General features: G+C 54.2%; 1 protein-coding gene across 1 annotated transcript in view; it reads left to right on the forward strand.

Annotated features, from left to right (window-relative positions):
• LRRN2 (leucine rich repeat neuronal 2) overlaps positions 1-14,104 on the forward strand; it is a 36,944-nt gene extending 22,840 nt beyond the window's left edge. Inside the window, exon 2 of the mRNA XM_030000642.2 lies at positions 7,572-14,104. Coding sequence (XP_029856502.1) covers positions 7,816-9,960 — 2,145 coding nt within the window. The 5' untranslated portion in view covers positions 7,572-7,815 and the 3' untranslated portion in view covers positions 9,961-14,104. The remainder of the gene's footprint in view (positions 1-7,571) is intronic.
• The last annotated feature ends 6,553 nt before the right edge of the window (positions 14,105-20,657 follow it).

Here is a 20,657-nt window from a genome sequence, read left to right on the forward strand (position 1 = left end):
AATTTAATAAAACGCCTCAAACAGACAAAGTTTTTCCTTTTGCCAGCTGCTTAATTAAATTGCCTAATGCTGTTTGCGATCACAGCACAAACTCCTGTGTTTAAAGACCACGGTGTTGCCATGGTGCTCACCCGGCGGATGGTGCGGGGCTGTGACGGAGCATACAGATGAGGGAGGCTGCCGTGGATGCGGAGGGAGCGGTTGCCACGTTACAGGGGGAGATTCGGTGTCTTTTCTTTCTTTCTTTATTTGTTTGTTTTCTGACACGGCACTAAGGTCCCTGCCAAGGTTTGTGCCGGGATCTTTGCTCTGAACAGAGCAGCTGCTTTGTCACCCCAGGGCTTCAAAGATGCTTGCTCGGAGATATGAGTTCCCCGGAAGCATTGCTGAAATATCCCAGCCCCCTTTTACCAGCGGCAGGGAGGGGATGTGTTTGGCTTCCAAAGACACCGAGCCCTTGCTTTGCCATTGCCTTGCATGTCGGGTTTGTAAGGATGCAGCACTTGGGAAGAACAAGCCTGAACCCAGTCCCAGCGTGGGTCTGAGATGGGGACTGAGGCCAGAAATCCTGACCCACGGTGCCGGGGGGTTACCCTGTACATGTCTTTGCATGAAGGAGTTTCCAGTTAGCAACAGGAGCAAATTAAAGCCCAGGACGCAGGAGTGCCGAGCTCAGCCGAGGCTCCACCGAGGTCTCCAGCTGCATTGACCCCCCTGGTACTCCATTCTCCGTCTGTGAAGTTTTCCTTCTCACGTTATGCATCTCACCAGTGCCGGCTGGTGCAACCGCGGTGACACGTTGGAGGTCACTACCTGGCCGGGGGCTTTGGGCTTCGTGGCCACGGGGGAGGCAAGGAGACCTGCCAGCTAAGGACGGCTGACTTGGAGAAACTGTTGCTTGCTGTGACAAAGTGGGTGGATGTTGGGCCATGGTGCTTGAACGGGTTTCCTCTCTCAAGCATCAGGTATTACTGTCACAGCAATTTCTGCCATTTTCTATCGCTGTATCAGCTGCAGTGAACTCAAGATGCCTGCAGAGGCATCCCTCGGGCTGCCTGGCTAGTTCTCACCTACCGTTTCCTCCCCTTGATGGTGCAAATGGAGAAAATGCCGAGGAACCCATGAGCTACAGGGGTGGGACTCCATGGGGATGGGAGGCTTGCGGGGCTCCCTCTGCCCCCCAGACATGGGGGGATGCTCATCCCATGGCTTATCCCACATCCCAGAGCCACCCCATCGCTGCTCCAGCCCCCCTAGTGCCCAAGGGCACTGGCTGGTCCCTACACCAGAAAAACCTTTCAAGAGCTTTTATAACACTTGAAGGATGTATTTCCTTTTCCCGATATCCAGAGTTATGTCTCCGCATCATCCTTACCACCATTAGTCCCAGATAATGACTTGACCTCTGCAGCTTAACGGAGATTTAATATGTCAGTTATTGTATGTTAAACAGTGGATCATTAAAAACATTTATTCAAGATTAACAGCTATCTAATAGATATCATTAGTATCATAGTTGTATAAGTGGCTAATCCAGAATGCATGCGATTTAATGATCCCTTGGGATGTATTTGCCATACTGTCACTGTACTTTTAGATCTAGATCGGGCTGGCCTGATGCTGCGCTCCGTGGTGGGGGCAGGCAGTGATGGGGATGCGGGGCAGTGTACAAGGTCCGTGGGCAGAGCTGCCCCGGCGCGAGCGGCTGGCCCAGGGTGGATGGATCCGCAAAGTGCCTGCGCCGGTACCATTTGTGCTCGCTTCCCAGACGGCACGAGATACCCAGGGGGGAGGAAAGGGCTTGTTTTGCATTTGCGCTAAGGCTTTTACTGCTATAAAAATGTCATAAATAAGTCACGCTCCCAGCTGCCATCGCAACGGCAGCAGGGGCAGGGCTGGTCTGCTGGGACCCCGGCGTCCACGCGGTCCCTCTCCTCTCTCCCCCAGCCTGGATTTAGATGTGTGAACCGCACACAGCTGCCTCCAGCTTCCAGGCACGCTGTGGGAGCTCAGCACCGCTGAAAATAGAAGGTCCCGAGGAGGTTTTATCCAGCAGGGGTGGTGGTTCAGAGGAGATGTGCTGGCTGCTCCGGGGCAAGGGAAGGTGACAGCCCTGAAGACAGCAAGACCCCAGAGCCAACCTCATAAAACTGGCCATTACAGCAAAGCCCTGCAGGATTTAATACAGCATCTCCTTCCAGATAAAAAAAGTGATATAGGAGTGTTTCTGATAACAGCAGAGTACCTTATTTCTAAGTTTTACAAGTAATTGATACAGAACCCTATTTAATTCTTGTTGGTTTTATCACAAATAAAAGCGAAGCTTTTACACAAAGGTTTAAACGGGGGAGATGTGACCTCAGCCTGAGGGGACAAACTTTGCTGGTGCCACCACGGGAAGTCCTGAGCCCAGAGCAGCCAGGGCTGAGAGCTGGGTGAGGTGATATGCCAAAAAAATTCCTTTTCTGGGGATACGGTGGGGCTGTGCAGCTTGGTCTAGTGTTGTCTCAGTGTGCAGAGAGGCTGGACCAGCAGCATGTGCATGTCTCCGGCTGCAAAGCCAGCAAAGCGGGAGGGCGTGATGCCCAGGTCATTCCCATCCTCCCACCCCGGGCAGGACGAAGGCCGGATCCGGCGCTCAGCGGAGCTGCCGGCTCCCCGCCACCACATCTTCTCCCGAGGGCTGGCTGCAGATTCGAATCGTGCCGTCGAAAAGATCAAACGGCGGCGGGGACGGGCGAGGGGAGGATTTTCCCACAGCATCCGACTGCCACTTCTCATTTGCCTCCGCCGGGAGCTGGCAGGGCCGGTGACAGGGACGTGAAGGCTTGGCAGCCGCCGACGTGCGGCAGCGCTGGAAAGCTTCGAGAGCCGTGGCCCTGTCGCAGGCTGCTGTGTGCACCGCTCGCTTAAAGCCGTCACCCAGAAAAGACAGGGGCTTGGCAGGAGCCCACGGGGGGGGGATGCGGCGTGGGCCGGGACGTCTTGCTGCCCCTTGGGGACATCGCCGTGGGAGAGCCGCTGCCTGCAGAGAGGAGCCGTGGGCTGAGCGCGGCCCCCGCTCCCGGCTTTCCCCAGCCAAGGGACCCCGGGAGCAGTCAGGGTCCTCCCTGTCCCCATCGGGGTGTAGGGGCTGTCCATCGCCTCCCGCCCGGCAGCACGCTGGGGGAACCGTCGGGCTCTTCTGGCTGCGGTAAGGGAGAGGGAAGGGCAGGAGAGCCCGGGGCTCAGCTGCAGCCATTTATCTCCCGAAGCCAGGCTATTAGACAGATGACAGAGGGAGAAAGGCAGCCGGTGCAAGCACTGAGACCAAGGCTCCTTCCACTGGGTGATTTATCTCCTGGCTTCATCCAGCAAACTTGCTGATGAAAAGACTCTTCCCTTCTCTGTGCCTCATCAATTCTCATTCTCATTGCTTTTCTATTTTTTTTTTTTTTCCTTTCCGTGGGCTTCTGCCGCCTGTTCATGCAGCCACGCTCCTCTCTCCCCGGCACTGCGCACCCCATCTCTCCTGCACTCCCCGTCTCATCTCCCTCTCCCTCATTCTTTGATGGTTTCTTTGTCCCTTTCCTTCTCCTTCTCACCTCCGGTCGTCCTCTTTTATGTCCCTGTGGTGCTTTCATTCCCTCTTTTTCCTTCTCCTTCCATATTTCTCCACTGTATCCCCCTCGCTGTCCCTGAGCATGCCTGGCTGGGATGAAAACAGATTCCTTGAGCCCCCCATCAGCAAGTGACACCGCAGACAGTGTCGTGGGCTTGTGGCAAGTTCAGGCTGGTACCATTTGGGGCAGTGCCCTGGCTGGCCCTGGCATTTTGTGTCTCGTTTCTTTGCTTGCAGAGGAGCAGAAACACCTCCCAGGTGGGCAAAGGTACCCCAGCACCATCGTGAAGGTTGTTGGTGCTGCATGTGCCGGCTGACCTGATCCTGCTCCATGTGCAAATAATGCAGCTCAGCCTCGTGCCTCGGGGATGCTCAGGCAAAGTTTGCCCAGGTTTGCTGGATCGCTGCATGGACCAGACCTTACCAGCCCCAGGGTGGCTGGTGTTTGTATGCTGCAAAATGCTGGCTGTTCTGAGGACGCAGAAGGAGCCGTTTGTGGTTTCCAGCAGTGCCACGTGTTGCCTTTCTGTCCCAGGAGCTGGTAATTCAGTGGCTTCTGCAAACCCTCGGCTCGGAGCCTCCAGCCTCAAATCCTCTGGCCACTGGATGCTCTGCGATCGCTCATGGCAGAGGCGGGTGTGGGACGACAGCGGGGGCTCCAAGCTGTGCCCCCGCGGTCCTTCCTGCAAGAAGGAAGCTCTGAAGGCAGAAGTCACAGAAATGGCTTAGGGAGACCAAGGAATTGGGTAAATGCTGGGAAACTCTGGAAGAGACAAATGACATCCCCGGTGTGGGGACTGGACTTGAGTTCTGCTGGGGCAAAAAAGGAAACTGGGGGTATTTTCCCTTTCCTGGCGTTCAGGGCACTGCAGCAAATATTTCAGCCCTTTGGCTCTACATTTCTGGAAAAAAATAAACCCTGAGCACAAACGTCACCCGGCTCCCTGCTGTCACTCTCGCCGTGCCACAGCCCACGCCGAGGAAGAGCCCGAAATAGCAGCTGGGGGCTGCTTGTGCTGGCGGGGAGCGGGGGGCCCGTGGCCTCACCAAAGCCCAGCCTGGCCATGGAGGGGGTCCCCATCCCTGGCAGACCCTCCAGCAACCCACATCCCCGCTTCTCCTTGCTGTCCCCCTTCTTCTCTCTGGTTTCACTGAGGCTCCAGTTATCCTGGGCAGCATCTTCCTACTGCCTGCAAAGGCAGCAAATCAGTCTGTCTTGGAGAGGAGATGAAATCTGGGCTCCCTGGGAGACACCACTTAGCCTCACAACCTCAGCTACATCTTGAGCCTGATCTCTCTATTTGTTAACCTCAAATCCCAGGTCCTTCTGCTTTTCTGTCTTATTCTGTGGCCTGAGTCTGTCTGGGGGGAAAAACAAGGGCTTTTGGGGCATGGTCAGTGCTTTGGGGCTGCTGGGGAGTTTCGGATGGACGAGGTGGGTGGGAGTTCGGGGTAGGTGTGTGTGTGTGCACATGAACCACAGCAAAGTTGCACATGGGGAATCGACCCCGCTGTTCTCCTGCGTGAGCCCCTCGAGGTCCGGCTCTCCCCTGGACCAGCTCTCTCCCGGGACCCCCGTCCCTAACCCTCGCCAGTCCTGGCTCCCACACCGACTCCCCAGGCTGGTGGGGATGCAGCTCCGCGGGGGGAGGCTTTTGAACCCAAATGGTAACCCGATAGAATTAAAACTGTGGCTGTGGGACTGCCCGGTCCATCCCACCATCCATCTCTGGTGCAGTGCAATAAAAGGCTGAGCAAGTTTGCATACAACCTGCAGGCTTCTTCAGTGCCTAATTAAGAAATAATGGGCCCAACTTCACTGGGTAACAGAGAGAAGACTACCAGTGGGCTCCTGCCTTCTCCTTCCCCATCTCCCCACCACCCCATGGCTGAACTGCAGGAATTCAGGGTGCCCTGGGGTGTCACTGCCGTCACAAGGGAGCAGGGCTGTCACGGCAGAGGGGGCTCAGCTCTGTCCCCTGCCAGGACTGTCCTCCCCAAGGTTCATACCCCGCAGCGGGGACCACACGCTGCCAATGCCCTCCCTGTTCAGTTTGCTCCATGCCTTTTGAAACCATGAAGTATGAAGTTTAGTACACAGAGTTTCCAAAAAATGACATTTTTCTGCAAGCTCTGATCCTATTACTTATACAAACACCTGGACTGTTAGGGCATCATCCTGTATGCAAGACTTTCCACAGCCATCAGTGCTGCAACACCGTCCTATGCTGGGCAAAAGTGATAAAACCTGGTTACAGACACAAACCCTGGAGACATATCACCCAACAGCAGAGCTGGGGACGCTTCCCTGTAAAATGGGATTTGAAACAAGGTGCTTTTTCTGGGCTCTTCTTCACAGCCTTAAGGAAATAAAAAAAAAAAAAAAAACATTCCTCCATATTATTTTTTTAAGGAGAAAAGATTCTATAATATTTTAATGGCCAGAGAGATTTATAGTCACAGAAATGCCTGTGCACTTAAAATGAAAGATGTAGGTCCATCAGAAGGATGCAGAAATCAATACAGCCTTCCTCTTCTTTAATGCTGTTTCTCCGGGAGATGGTTTAAAAGCCAATGCCCTCACAGCAGGCAAGAAGGGAAGTGCACGGGATCAATTCTGGTGCAAGGCTTGAATGAGTCGATGCTGAATAAACTTTGGTTGGAAGCCGTTTACGGGGAGAACAACGGGGTGATAAAATAGAGCTGCTTGGAGAGAAACTTTCTTTTCCCACTCTGGCTGCTTTTTAATGTTTTTCCTGCTGCGTGAGAGTCTTTTAAGATGGGGAGAAGCTTTGGGACTTGGTTTGATTTGTGTCAGCGTGGGTCAGGAGAGCTGTAGCAAATCAAAAAATCAAAGGTGGCGTGGTAGCCGGCTCCAGCTCCTCCAAACCCTGCGGCCAGATGGGGAGAGGGGCAGGGAGGTGCCGGCGGGCTCACCTCACCCCAGCCCCTCGCCGAACACCCCACCGAGGAACCCCCGACCCCTTTTCCCTGGGAAGGGTGCAAGGCAAGGGGGCAAAGCCAAGGTCGCACCCAGCATGGAGGGGATTAATGGACTTCTGCATTCCCCCAGGAGCTTCTAACGAGCCCAGTCAGGGTTTCCTGCTCCCAGCAAATTGCCCCCACCTTGGGCCAGTGCTTTAAAAGGAGCTGGGGGGGCTTTATTCTAGAGGGGAGGTGTGTGTGGGGGTTATATGGCTGCTGCAGCAGTTTTTGCCTCATTGCGCAGGGGGCTATGCTCACTTGTGTACTGCTCTTTCCCTAAAAGCTTGGCTTTCTGCTCAGCATCAGCCCTCTGGGCCACCAGCCCCCTGCCAGTATTGGCTACTTGAGGCCCAAGTTTGTGCAGAAGTAGGTGTGCTTGTTGCTTTGCTAGTGTATAAATAAAAGGGATGAGATGGGTCTGGGATAATCTGTCCCAGCGCAAAGCAAACTGAGCTCTGAGCCTGTGGTCCCTGCGCTGCTACGGGGCTTCGGCTAGAGCTGCCAAGAAACAGGTCTGTGCTTGGGGGCATGTTTCCTCCATAAACCCACCAAGGAAAAACACGTTAGGGGTCTGCAAATAGGGCTGGGAGCTCCTGGATGTGGGCACTTGATGCTGGGGAGGGTAAGGGGCAGGAAGCAGAGTCCTGAGAGCCTGGAGGAAAGTTGCCCCCGTGAAGACTTTCTCTTCCCAGCATCTGCAGCTCTGGGTGCCAGGGCAAAGCCTTTGGTCCATGGGCTGCTGGTGGCCCTGGGAAGAGCATCTGTGGGGTAATAACACTCAAAACCTCTGGGATGGGCGGGGACAGTTAATGCTATGGGTATAAAACAGATTAAATGGACATGTTGGTCTAAATTGAGGCTGGGCAGGGTGCTGGGGGTCCCATGCACGGGGCTTTGTCTCTCCAGCCTGTTTATTCTCTCTGATACTTGTTCACCACGTGCATGAGGTCTCCTCTAACGCAACTTGTTGTCTGGCCTTTTTCAGGAATGACCTTGAGGAGGAAGCCGAAAGATGCAGCCGGGTGCAAAAATGAATCACTTGGGGAGGAAGAAAAGGCGAAGCTCTGACTGAAGGCACCAGCCCTGGTCGTGGGTGTTATGTGCTCTTGGTGAGGGGGGCCAGGCAGGGCAGCCGGCAGCAGGGGCTGATCGGTGCCAGGGGCTCGCATGGAGCATCTTCTCCCACGGATGCTGTCCCCATCCGGCTGTCGCCCCATGCCCTGCTCTGGATGCGCCCTGTGAACCATTCCTGCCTGGGAGGAAGCTGGTCCCACCAGCCGAAAATGAGACGCTTCCAAACCAGCTCGCTTCTGCTCTGCGTGGTGGCTGCCGCCGCCATCCCCATCGTGCCCTGGAAGGTCAAATGCCCACCGCAGTGTGTCTGCCAGATCAGGCCGTGGTACACCCCCCGCTCGGTGTACCGGGAGGCTGCCACGGTGGACTGCAATGACTTGTTCATCTCCGCCGTGCCTGAAGACCTGCCGGAGGGGACTCAGACCCTGCTCTTGCAAAGCAACAATATCGCCAGGCTCGAGCAGAGCGAGCTGGACTATCTTAGAAACCTCTCGGAGCTGGACCTGTCGCAGAACAGCTTCTCTGATGTCTGGGACTTTGGCCTGAAGAGCATGCCCCAGCTGCTCAGCCTGCACTTGGAGGAGAACCAGCTTTCTGAGCTGCCCGATGGCAGCTTCCCCGGGCTGGGCAACCTGCAGGAGCTCTACCTGAACCACAACCAGCTCCGCAGGATCGCTCCCCGCGCCTTCTCCGGCCTCGGCAGCCTGCTGCGCCTCCACCTCAACTCCAACCTGCTGAGGACGGTCGACAGCCGCTGGTTCCAGATGCTCCCCAGCCTGGAGATCCTCATGATCGGAGGCAACAGGGTGGATGCGATCTTGGATATGAATTTCAGGCCCCTGTCGAACCTGCGGAGTTTGGTTTTGGCTGGGATGAACCTGAGGGAGATCTCGGACTATGCACTGGAAGGGCTGCGGAGCCTGGAGAGCCTCTCTTTCTATGACAACAAGCTCGTGAATGTCCCCAAGCGGGCGCTGCAGCAAGTTCCTGGCCTCAAGTTCCTGGATCTGAACAAAAACCCATTGCAGAGGGTCAAGCAAAGCGACTTCACAAACATGCTGCACCTCAAAGAGCTGGGGCTCAACAACATGGAGGAGCTGGTGTCCATAGACCAGTTTGCCTTGATCAACCTCCCCGAGCTGACCAAGCTAGACGTGACCAACAACCCCAAGCTGTCCTTTATCCACCCCAACGCGTTCCACCACCTTCCCCAACTGGAAACCCTCATGCTCAACAACAATGCCCTAAGTGCCTTGCATAAGCAGACGGTCGAGTCCCTGCCCAACCTGCAGGAGATCAGCATCCACAGCAACCCCATCCGCTGCGACTGCGTCATCCGCTGGGTCAACAGCACGGAAAACCACATCCGCTTCATTGAACCCCAGTCCACGCTGTGCGCCGAGCCCCCCGACCTCAAGAGGAGGCACATTCGGGATGTCCCCTTCCGGGAGATGACGGACCGGTGCCTGCCTCTCATCTCCACCAAGAGCTTCCCTTCCCGCTTAGATGTGGCGGACGGTGACAATGTCTCCTTGCATTGCCGAGCTCTGGCAGAGCCAGACCCGGAGATCTACTGGGTCACCCCTTCGGGGGTGAAGCTGATCCCCTACGTGGAAGACGGGCGGTACAAGGTGCACCCCGAAGGGACGCTGGAGATCCATGGGATCTCGGCTCGGGAGGCCGGGCTGTACACCTGCGTGGCGCACAACCTCCTCGGGGCAGACACCAAGAGCGTCAGCATGACGGTCAACCACTCCTTCCCGCTCAGCGAGGACAGCCTGGAGCTGGTGGTGGCGGACGTCCAGGCCTACCACATCCTGGTTGCCTGGAAGCCGCATCTCAACACCGTCTCCTCCAACCTCACCTGGTCCAGCTTCTTGCTTCGCTCCAACTTGGACACGACCAACGTGGCCCGGATCCCCATGGGGACCCACACATACAACATCACCCGGCTCCACCAGGACACGGAGTACTGGGCTTGCCTCCACGTGGCCTTTGTAGACTTGCAGGCCAAGGTGGCTTGCGTCAACGCCAGGACTAAAGAGGCTGCCCACCGCTACTGGCTCCTGGAGGGCAGGCAGAGCCTCCTGACGGTGCTGGTCCTCTGCCTCCTGCTCCTTGCCGCCAGCCTCGTAGCTCGCTACGGTGTCGGGGCAGAGCCCAGGAGGGCCGGGGAGCTGCTCCGGGGTGGCACGGCTTTGCGCGTGGTCTATCCCCCCCTCGCCCAGCCCTGGGCTCGGGGGCAGCGGGGGGGGCAGCTCCTGGCCGTGGAGGTGCAAGCAGCCCCTCTGGACTGCTGAAGGCTGATGAACTGGTGGGGCTGACTGCGGGGCGGGGTGGTTTGGGGTGGGGAGGGAGAAACTATTTTTTACCAAAAAAGTAACTAAACTACGAAACTGAACAAAAAACCACAAAAAAACCCACTAATTTAATGGACTTGACCAAGAGTCAAAGTGGTGTGGCAGAAGGAGAGGAGCAGAGCCGGCCACGGGGCTTGCAGAGCTTCTTTGTGGTCCTGGCAGGGTCTGGATCCATGCGTAGGGTCTGGATTTGTGCATGGTGCCCGAAAGCACCCGCTGGGCAGCCGGGAGGGCTCAGAGGGGCCCGAGCCCAAGGGGGACGATGCCCCGAGTGGTCGAAGAGCCATACAGATGATCAGCAGATCACCCCTTCCCCGTATCCCCCTGGCACCATGAGACACCCCAGCGGTGTCAGCTCCTTTGCTGGACAGTCCCTGTTTTGGAAATACAAAAAAAGGCCTTTCCCTTTGGGATACATGTTCTTTTTTTGTTTCTTTTTTGAGATATTTTTTTTTGAGCACTCAGATAATCAGCCACAAACCCACCCCCGGCGCCTTCCCGGTGCCCTGTCGTTTGCTTGCTGCTGTCGGCCGGAGGGAAGCAGAGGGGAAAGGAGGGGACTTTGGGCAAAAGAAACAGAAATTACAATGGTGACACATCTCTTAATTGGCATCCCTGCCGGGCTGGCTGGCTTCTGCCAGAGTTGATTGGATCCTGTATCCCTCAAGAATAATCTCAAGGCTATTTTGTAAACTTTTGTGGATAATGTTAAAAAAGAAAGAGGAAAAATGGGAAGAAAAGGGGGGGGAGGAAGTTCTTGCTTTTTTGGTTTTGTATAAAAAAAAAAGAAAAGGAAAAAAAAAAAGGAAATCCTTTGTATACTGGTGTGCAGCTGGAGGGCTTCATGTTAGGACCCCTTGCTTCAGATGCAGGAGGGGCTGGGGGGGGCTCTGCAGGACAGTCCCTGTGTGACAGCAGCCCCTGCACACACCCTGTGCATCACTGTGCATGTGAGGGGGGGGGAACGAAAACCTGCTTTCCCGGCCTGTTGCCACTTCTTTCTCTGATAAGCAATTAGAACTGCAAATGAAAGGGAGCAGTGGGCAGCACCAGTCCCCCCCCCCCCGGGTTGTGTCAAACCAAGGGACACAGCAAACCCAAATCAGTGAAGCTTGAAGGAGCCCTTCTTCTCCGGCTCGACGGCCGGCGGTGGTCCTCTCCTTGGTTAATGTGAACAAGCCATCCCTTTGCTTGGGCCTAAACCTAATCCCTGCTTGTTAGAGGTAAAGAATTTGGGGTCGGTTTAACTACAACCCTAAACAAAACGTGCCTTTACCAACACACACATGGCCCCAAGAGACCCAGGTGCAGCCCGTGGTGTGGGCATGGATGCATCCAGAACCTGGCTGGCACCTCGCTTGGGCGTCCTTCCATGGGAAAGACCAAAAAAATCCATCCCAGCCTGACCTGGGGGGGTGATGGGGTGCAGGTACCCCGTCTCTGTGCAGACGTCGTGCCCCCTCGGGCGAAGCCGGTTGTGCCAGCGCAATTGCTGCTTGCACGGGGCTTTGAAGGGACCAGAAAACCTTGACACAGTAAAAAGCTGTTTGAACTTCTCATTCATCTTCCAGCCAAGGCGAGATGGTTCCCGGCTGGATAAGCTCTGTGCTCAGCCAGGCGCACGAAACGGCTTCTGCGCCTTTGCCGGGTAATTATTTCGGAGCGTAATGGCTCTCCCCGGTCCCCGTTCAGCACACCATCACCGCTCACCAAAGCACTTCAGCATGTGTTCAGGACCCAGCGAGATCTCCGGAGGCCCTAAGCACAAGCTGAAAGTTAAGTGCAGGCTTAAATACTTTCCTGAATTAGAGTCATGATCTGCTTTGAATATTCAGCTGCAGAGTGCCAGCCCCGCCGGCTCTGCTCAGGTGTGCAACCATCAGTGTTTGCAGACTCAGGGCCTAAAACAGCCTTTCTCCTCTGCCTTTTGTACAGTGGGGAAACTTAAATGAAAAATATATTCCCTGTGGTTCAGCTAAATTGGTGCTGGAACATGTAGAAATAGTTGCTGAGAAATTTCCCCGGTGTAAATGTGTCCCTGATTTAATCCTGCTCATCCCAGGCAGCCGGGCAGCGCCTGCATCTCCCATCCCCTCCGCCATCCCACTCCCTGCAAAAAACATCATCAGTTCTCAAACAAAGCAAGGACTGAGCCCCTTAAAGGCTGTAATTTTGTAGGTGTAGAGAAAAAGCCTCTTTGATCACGGTTATCGTGGCTGCTGCTGCCACACTGGGATGGGAGGTGAAGGTTCAGCCGCTGCCTGAATTGTCTGCTCTCATCTAAAAGCGATGCCTGCAAACCAGAGATTAAAATGCAAGATACATGCAATTAATTTGATTTCCTTTGAAATCGGAGCGACCCGAGGAGCTCTATGCAGTGCATTCAGAGAGAGGCACCAGCCACTGCAGGACTCACTTCCCAGTGGGTCCCCCGCACCGAGTGTCCCCGGGTGGGTGCTCCAGCCCAGGCTCCCACAGGACGGGGGTGGCCAAATCACCGCCCCGGTGCCCCAAAACAGGAGCTTTGCTGTGAACCGCTCCTATCCCCTCCCTTCCTCAGAGGCCATCAGCCGAGAGCACCGTAGGTGCCTCATACACTATTTATTGTTGTTGTTATTTATTATTAAAGCACCAACCAGTTTTTCCTGGGCGCCATGCTGGAGGAAGTGCTCCATAAACCGTTCCCTGTCCCCCGTGCCCAAGCCTGGATGAGGCACGTGGAGCAGCTGCGGGCAGAGCCTCACCAGCACCGTCCCCTGTCACCCAGGGGGACAAGGTCCCATCTACTTGGAGACCCTTCCTCCTACAGAGGCCACAACCGAGTGCATCCAAGGCAGGCGGCTGAATTAAAGCCAGCCCTTGCTGGAGGAGGCAGGGGAGAGCCAAGCGTCTCACACCAGCCCCGCAGCATCGTTCGCCCTCCGCATCTTGCGTTTTCCAGCACGGTTTGCTGGGGGAGCAGCCCCGGCTGCCGCCCTCCTTGCAGCACCGAGCCCCTCGCACAGGGGAGCGATGCTCAGGCTCCTCATCAGGAGGTATCTGGTCAAAAAGGAACCTCACCGGGTGAATTATAGAGGCTGCAAAGTTTTACAGGGCTCATGATCGGGACTTACAGCCCATCCTCTGCCTGGAGGCTGGATTCTGCACCTGGCGAGGCTTTGCTACTGCTCATAAGTGTTATTTTGGGGTGCCAGGCAGGGGAAAGGGGACTTTTTAGGCACAGTAAAATCTAATTGCATCTTAAGTTCCCTTCAAGGGGGAGCAGCCCCCCGGGCGCCGAGGCAGGCTCACTCTGCAGGGTTTTATCTCCCAGCCCAGAGACCAAGGATGCAGCAGGAACCAGAGATGCTTCGGAAAGGGGGAAAGGAGTGTATGACCCAGGATGCTCTTGACTAGAGGGCTCTTTAATCTGCCCCCCAAAGGCATGGGAAGAGCCAAGGCAAGTCAAATGAGAAACAAGATGTTGGGGTTTTTTTAAGCAGCAGAAGTAATTAACCACTGAAGCAGCTTTAGCGGTAGCAGGGGACAGCAGTCTCCATTTCCGAGCACCACGCGGGGATGCAGCTCTCAAAGAGATGCTCTAGTGAAGAGGCTCCCAAATTTCTCAAGCTCAGAAGACTGCCACCAACACCTGACATCCCTCCTGGCTGCTGCCAGCCCAGCCCAGGGGTGCCAGGGGGCCCAACGAGGCAGGGCAGGCGAGCAGGGGTGCCCTCCATCACGTCCCAGTCCCCCCCCTCCATCCATCTGGGAAGTCAAAGGCTTGTTTGGGAAATGCTTCTCCTCCAGCCTGTCCCATCAGGTCTCACCCCTGGGCAATGGTTTCTCTCCCATAAACCACTCTTCGTTAGCTGTTCGTCAGGTTTAATGTCTCCTTTTTTTTTTTATTGTTTTATTACCTTCACTTTGAGGATAGCAGTAAAAGTCCTCATTTCTGCTTCTTCTGCCCTCTACCCCTCCTCCTGTTTCTCAGTGCAAACAGCATCATGGATTTCATATGCAACTGAGCTTCTCTCGACAAAGCCAACCGAGAACATTGCGTGCCAGGCTCTATTTTAAGCACCTAATAAAACTGATTTTTGGAGTGGCTCCATCATTGTGTCCTTCTTTTGCAGAGCCCTTACCCCTGCCGAGGGCCCTGCAGTGGAGATGCCCCGTTCTCAGCGCCTATCGCTGGGTGACAGGGCTACCTGCCTGCCTGTCTCCCTCCCTGCACCAAAGGCTTTCAGGCTCTGGGAGGAGCGTGACAGGCACGTATTTATTAGTTCGTTAGAGAATCAAAGCAGGCCTCTCCTCTCTCCAGCACTTCCTCAAAAATGATTTAAATTAAAACACCCGACCTCCCTGGGAAATGTCAGCGGTGTTATCCATATGCATGATGCCATTATGATGAAGCAGGTGCAGCTTTCAAAACCTTTAGGAAAATCTACCTGTCAATCTACACGGCAAGCAGCTCTCCTTCCAAATGCTTCATCACTTCCCTCCCTCCTGCCTTTACCACTGATCCACAGGTGGGGAAACTGAGGCAGGGAGCTGCTTAGTGACTTATGGTCCTGGGTCCCTTTTCTCCTTCCAAACACGTGCTGGGGTCAGGAGACAAGCGCTGCTTTGCCCTTTCCATCCAGAAGTCACCAAAGAAAGGAAGAAGCAAAGGCAGGAGTCACAGAGGAGAAATGATTGCAGCTCATTTATCTCCCATTGCCTTTTCCAGCCTTTCAGAGCTGAAGTAGCTCCTACCCCCTACTAGAGCAGCCCAGCCAGCCCGAGTAAATGGATTCAGCTGTGTTCAAGTGGGCAATTGAGGCTAAAATCAGGCTGATGGAAAGCAGTGGGGCAGGAGAGGTGGCACAAGGTCAGTTGGGAGCTGTCTGAGGCTAGAAAAGTGCTGACCTCGCCAAAGGTTCATTTGCAATTAGCTGCTCTGCTTGCTTTCACAGCCCTGGCTGCCTGCTTGCAGCTCTCGCCTTCCCTCTCCACCAGGCAGTATTATGGGAATCCCAGTTCCCTTCCCAGCACTGGCTTCTCTTGTGATGGCCAAGCCATCTGCAGGGAATGCCGTCATGGACGAGGCTGCAGCTTGAATTTGTCCCACGGTGCAGGGGGTCTCTGGAGGAGCGAGGACTTGGGGATGCCCAACAGCATCATAGGAGACGTCAGTGGTACCAAGGGACCATGGATGCTGTGGGTCCTGGTGAGAGACAGGTAATTGCTGCTGGCCACCGGGTCTGGTTGTGCTGCCTGTGCCAGACGGGCTTAAATAATTAAGAAACTGGTGTGCAGCCAGGTGGCACTTTGGGGTGTTTGGGGTGTGACCCCACAGCGAGCAAGGGTGCAGGAGGTCGTGGCCACCCCAGGGCAAACAGCAGCAAGGGGCAGAGCACCCTGCTCCCATCTGGGACTGTGCTCCCAGTGGGATGTGCGGGGCACCCCTGGTACCCTCGCTGCTCCCGAGTCGTCCTGGAACCATATTTAATGAGGTGGGAGAAGGGGAAGAACTGATTTTTGATTTGCATGTAGCTAAATAGGAAGAGAGCCGGGAAAGGCAGGCAGGGCTTGTGCTGATGGGGAATGAATATTAATAGGGAATAACAAGCCAGAGCCCAGCTCGGTGGCAGCAGGAACAGGCAGCAAGTGCAGGAACCGGCAGGGCTGTCACAGGGCGAGCAGGGTCCTTCTCAAAGCAGTTTGTGGTGGGGGGCTCTCCCCAGGGCTGGATGAGGCCCTGAGGAATATCAGGGTTTGGCAGGAGCTCAGCTGTGTCAGCAAGATATGGGGAGACATGGAGGGGGGCAAAAGCTCCCACCTCTGCAATGAAAGCCAGTGAAAATGGTTAAAAGCAACAGCAAAAATAACCAAATATAAAGGGGAGGTCTGCACCGTCACCTGTGTATCGGGGTCCTGCAGAAAACTTCTGGAAAGCTGGTGATTTCTAGTGTGAATACCAAACAGTTTTGATTTTTGCCAATCATCTCTAAATCTTGAGCAGTGTGTTGTAAATCTTTAATTACAAGAAAATTGCAACCTTAACAGTGAACACACAAACTGTGTTGATAAATATTTAAAATTGCCACAGCAACAGATCTGAGGGGATTAAGAAAAGATATATTGGAGTGACAGTTATTAAACACTAGATCCCAATAAATGTTACTGAGCAGATAAATAATGCAGGTCCCTGACAGCCGCTCGGCTGCTGACAAGGCGGGGGGAAAAACCGGCTGCTGTGGCGGGGGAGGCTGGTGATGCTGAGCCCTGGGCTTTTCCCAAAAAGCCCAGGGTGGTGGGAGAAAAAGCGGGGGGTAAAAGCATTTCCTCTCCTGCTTGGAAATAAAAAGCAGCGTGCATTGCAGCGGTGCCCAGCAACTGAGGAAGGGCCAGGAGCTGATGGCATCTCTTGACCCCTCAGCTCAACAGCTCGCCTGGAAATCCTGCTGTTTTCTTGGTCTCTGCCAAACGGTTGTGTGACCGTGGTGGTGCTGAGCACGGTGCGTGTGTGGGGCTGCAGGTCCTCCGGCTCCTTCCCCTGCATCACCGCATCCCTCCGGCATCCCTGCTGCCAAAGCCGCCTGGGTTGGGCTTCGTTCGCCTGCTGTGCCACCAAGCTCCTGCCTGCCACTTTGTTCCTACTGCTTCACCCCGTCTGCTTCCCTCACCTTTTTCTGTAAGTTTTGAGGTCACCGACTAAATTTCCATTATTAAATTTGCAGCTAGCATTAAAGATTTATTAGCTCACTAAAGGTAACTAGCAAAAAGTTCATTATTCCTAATAGCCCGGGCTTCACTCACATGGAGGGAAGATGCTCGAAGTGTGAATTACCCCAGCAACCTTCCCAGTAAAATATTGATCTAAAAAGTTGGTTCGTTATAAATATTACAGCAGAGTCATGAGAAAGTCCCCTGTTTTGCAGTAAGCTGCCCTGTCCTAACGTGACCTGAGGATGGGTACCGGCTCTGCCTGGCAGACCACTGTCCTCTGTCGTCTCTCAAACAGACCAGAGCTGCGGTGGGAGCGGTGCCTGTCCCAGCCCTGCCCAGTGCAGCCCACTATCACCGTGTCCCTGCCGCAGGGCTCTCCCCAACCACCCCTCACCATGCCATCCAGCATCCTGGGGCAAACCAGAGCCCAGAGACCCCTCCAGAGACACATATTCACCCATCCTGCTCCTCACACCCTGCTGCTTTCGGGCTCAGCCTTGCATAGATGAAGCCAAGCGCTGCAGGGCGAGCACATGCATGCCGGTGTGTTTTAGATCTCATTTATGGTGTGCTCTGCTGAACTATGATAACGAAGCACTTAAAAATCTAACGAGGGGGGCTGGTTTGTTGGCCTTGCAGAAGTGCTGATGCCCACCTAGTAAATCTTTAATTGGAAGTGGAAGGGAACTGGGAGGCTCACCAGTAGAGAAAACAGTAAATATTTAATTTGGGCACAGTGATTACACAAACAAGGTTAAGGGAAAGGGGGGAGAAGACAGATAAAAGTGGCACCTATAGAACATTAAATCCAGATAAAGTCACCAAGGAGATAAATAAAACATCCCCTTCCAGCAAAAGCAGGAATAAACTGCTTCCTTCCTCCAGGCAGCTGAGTACAACTTCTGGGGAGCGTTGGGAGAGTAGCTGGAGCAGGCACCAGCTTTCTGCCCTGGCATCTGTGGACTGCCTAGCGCTGTACTTGGACCCTTGCAAAGCAGGGGAGTGAGCAAAAAAAAAAAAAACCAAGGGGAAACCCAAACCTGAAAGTTTGCAGCTGGGGCTTCAGCTCAGCACCATGGGGGGGAAAAGCCCCTTGCAGAGCCTTGTGAAGCTCAGTGGGGCTGGGGGCAGACATCGATGAGCAAGGCTGGGCTTGTCCCTCCAACAAGGACAGCAGGCATCCGGTGGGAGCCCCCCCCCTGCTTCCCAGCTTGCCAGATAAAGCCCAACTTTGGGATAAAACTCAAAGCACCTACCCAAGCACTTGGGGAGCACACAGGACTTGAAAGCACGTGCGGAATCGGGGCTGGGGAGGATACCCAAACGTTTCCACCATTAAGCCCACTTCAGGTCGCCCAGTATCAGCAAGCCCCAGCTCCTGCCACAGAGCGCAGCAGCGCAGGGTTAACAGCAAGGGACCCAGAGCCTGCTCTGCCCACACAAGGAACAGCCCATGCTTGCTTTTCTCTTCTGTAGCCCAGCTGATTGATGGCAAAATGTTTGTGGACTTGTGTTTTCAGCCAGAGCTATGTATTCTCTGTGCATTCTGTTGTTTTGGTTTGGTTTTTTGTTTGTTTGGTTTTTTTAATAGTTTAAAGGCCTGACTGCAACATGTTGTATTTCTAGGTATGAACAGGAAACACAGTTTTGCAAGCAAGGGTCAGAGGTATGGGTACTCTCTCATGATGAAGTAAGCATTGCTTTATACCAAAGGAGAATAACACCCAGAGCTTGAAGGGCTGTGTCAGCGTGGGTTACAATCCTCTCTGCTAACGGCAATAATAAGAGTATCGTAGCAAGTGAACTGGCTTGCTCAGGCGTTCTTCTTTGTGGTATTGATTTTAAGGAGAACATGGTTTCCAAAGCAAAATAACAATAGCTAGCACTTGTAAAGCTGTTCCCACGCTCAAAGCAATATGCAAACATTTACATGCCATTTAAAGCATCCCACTAAATCACTCTGGTAAATAATCCTTCCTGATTTACCGCTGGCTAAATGAGGATGCTGAGGTTCAGGGATGTCTCTGGTGCTGTGCAGGGAAAGTGCAAGTCCTCAGTGGGCATCAGGTCTCTGCTCTTCTCTGAGTTAGAGCACTGCCGTCTCATTAAACAGAGCTACAAAGGCAAAGCGCAGAGAGGCTGGTCTGGCTTTCCAGAAACAAAAGGTACGTGCCCCCCATCCTTTGTGCAGGAGACAGCTTGGCCCCCACAGCGCTTCCCTCCACTTCCCCAGACCCTGGGGTCACACGCTGGTTCCTTTTAATCCCCGTTCAGACCCGCTGCTGGCACTGTGATGCCAGTTTCCAATTGCGTGGCCGTTTCAATCTTCAAATTAATGAGGCTTTCGCTGCTAAAAGAAAAAGCTGCATTTTTTCTTAAAACCACCCTGTGTTTTGCTCACTGGCAGCTCACACCTGCAGTGCTGAGCCTGCTTTGCTGGCAAGGTTTCGCACCGCCTCCCTCCTCACCCCAGTAAGCTCCAGCTGGAGATCCCCAACAGACCTTCGGGGGTCTCCCAGCCTGTGCTGGTGGCTGGGACAGCAGCAGCATGGCTCACACCAGAAAGACTGGTGTTTCAGAGAGCTTTTATTTTTCCCCAATGTCAGCATTTGGGTCACCAACAATTCTGGGGAAGGTGTTTGGATGAAGCAAGACTGTTTATTTTCAGCGGGCTGGATTCTGCAGTCTGTTACCCCACAGCAGAGGAGGAAGTGCCACTGGCTCGCAGCAACAGATTGCAGAGCACAGGTTTTAGAAAGTGCTCCTGCACAGACCTGCAACTGCTTAAGGGAGTTTGGGAGTGCCACAAACGCTGCCCCAACATAATCACTTTTCTACAAAAGATGAGAGAAAAAAAGGCATGGTGAGGTGGAGGGACTTCAGAGGGCAGAAGCTGAGCAGGGTTAGAATACCAAGCTCTGGCTGCTTGACAGGCTACAGCAAAAAAGGATCCTTTATTTTGTAAGATACAGAATAGTACTTCTTCCTCACAGAAATACATCGTGGTTGCACCTGTGAGGAAGATGAAATGCTCTCATTTCCTGTATGAGACAAACAGCCATCTCCTTTCAGCATGCACCTGGCCTGCTTCCCCTCTTAAGTCAAATTCAGAGGTGAGCAACTCCACCTTGCTCCAATACCTTTTCTGTTAAAGCTGGGAAGATTCATTTTGCCTGCTGCTGGCAGAGAGCTGCTGTTCACCCAGGGTGGGCAGAGTGAGGGTGGGGGATCTCCCCAGCACAACACAGCCCCTGGCAAACAGGACGGATGCAGATGCTCTACTTTATGCAGCTGCTGTGCTTTGGAGCACGTTGGGACAGGTTGGTTTTGTTGGCGGGGTGTGAGAAAAGGTTACACAGACAAGAGGACTGTGCGAGCAGAGCCAGAAACTTCCCTGCAGGCTTAAGATTGGCAGAGGTTACCAGCAAGTCTAATTGCTGCCCTTATAGCTGCTGCAGGACAGAATGGAAATGGCTGCTGGGTGCAACCCAGCTGTCTGCCAATGGGTGATCCTGGACACCAGCCCTACCTAAAGCTGCTCGTAGAAACACAGGCAGGGAACAGGGAACAAGCAGGGGCAGCTGCGCAGGAGCATAAATACAACCAACTCTGCCCTCTGCCAGCAAGTATCCTCGAGTCAGGGATGGGGGAACCAGCTCTGGTTCTCCTGTTCTGATGCCACAGGTGGAGTTTTATTGTTTTCCTACAAAGCAATCAAGATGCTCTTCACTACGAAGCAGCATCTCATCCTTGGCAAGCAACTAGTGATAAATCACTGCTGGGCATATGTGGGGCTAGTTTACAGCACAAAAGAGCAGAGCGTGCTCAGCCGTCTTCCTCCTGATTACATGCAGCCCGCTGGTCTCCACCAGCACCGTAAACCAAGAGGCAAATAAAGAAAGCCAAACCCCAACCATGGGACTCGCATCCCTCAGCGCTAACTA

The sequence above is a fragment of the Aquila chrysaetos genome, chromosome 24, assembly GCF_900496995.4.
Source record: "Aquila chrysaetos chrysaetos chromosome 24, bAquChr1.4, whole genome shotgun sequence".
NCBI lineage: Eukaryota > Metazoa > Chordata > Aves > Accipitriformes > Accipitridae > Aquila > Aquila chrysaetos.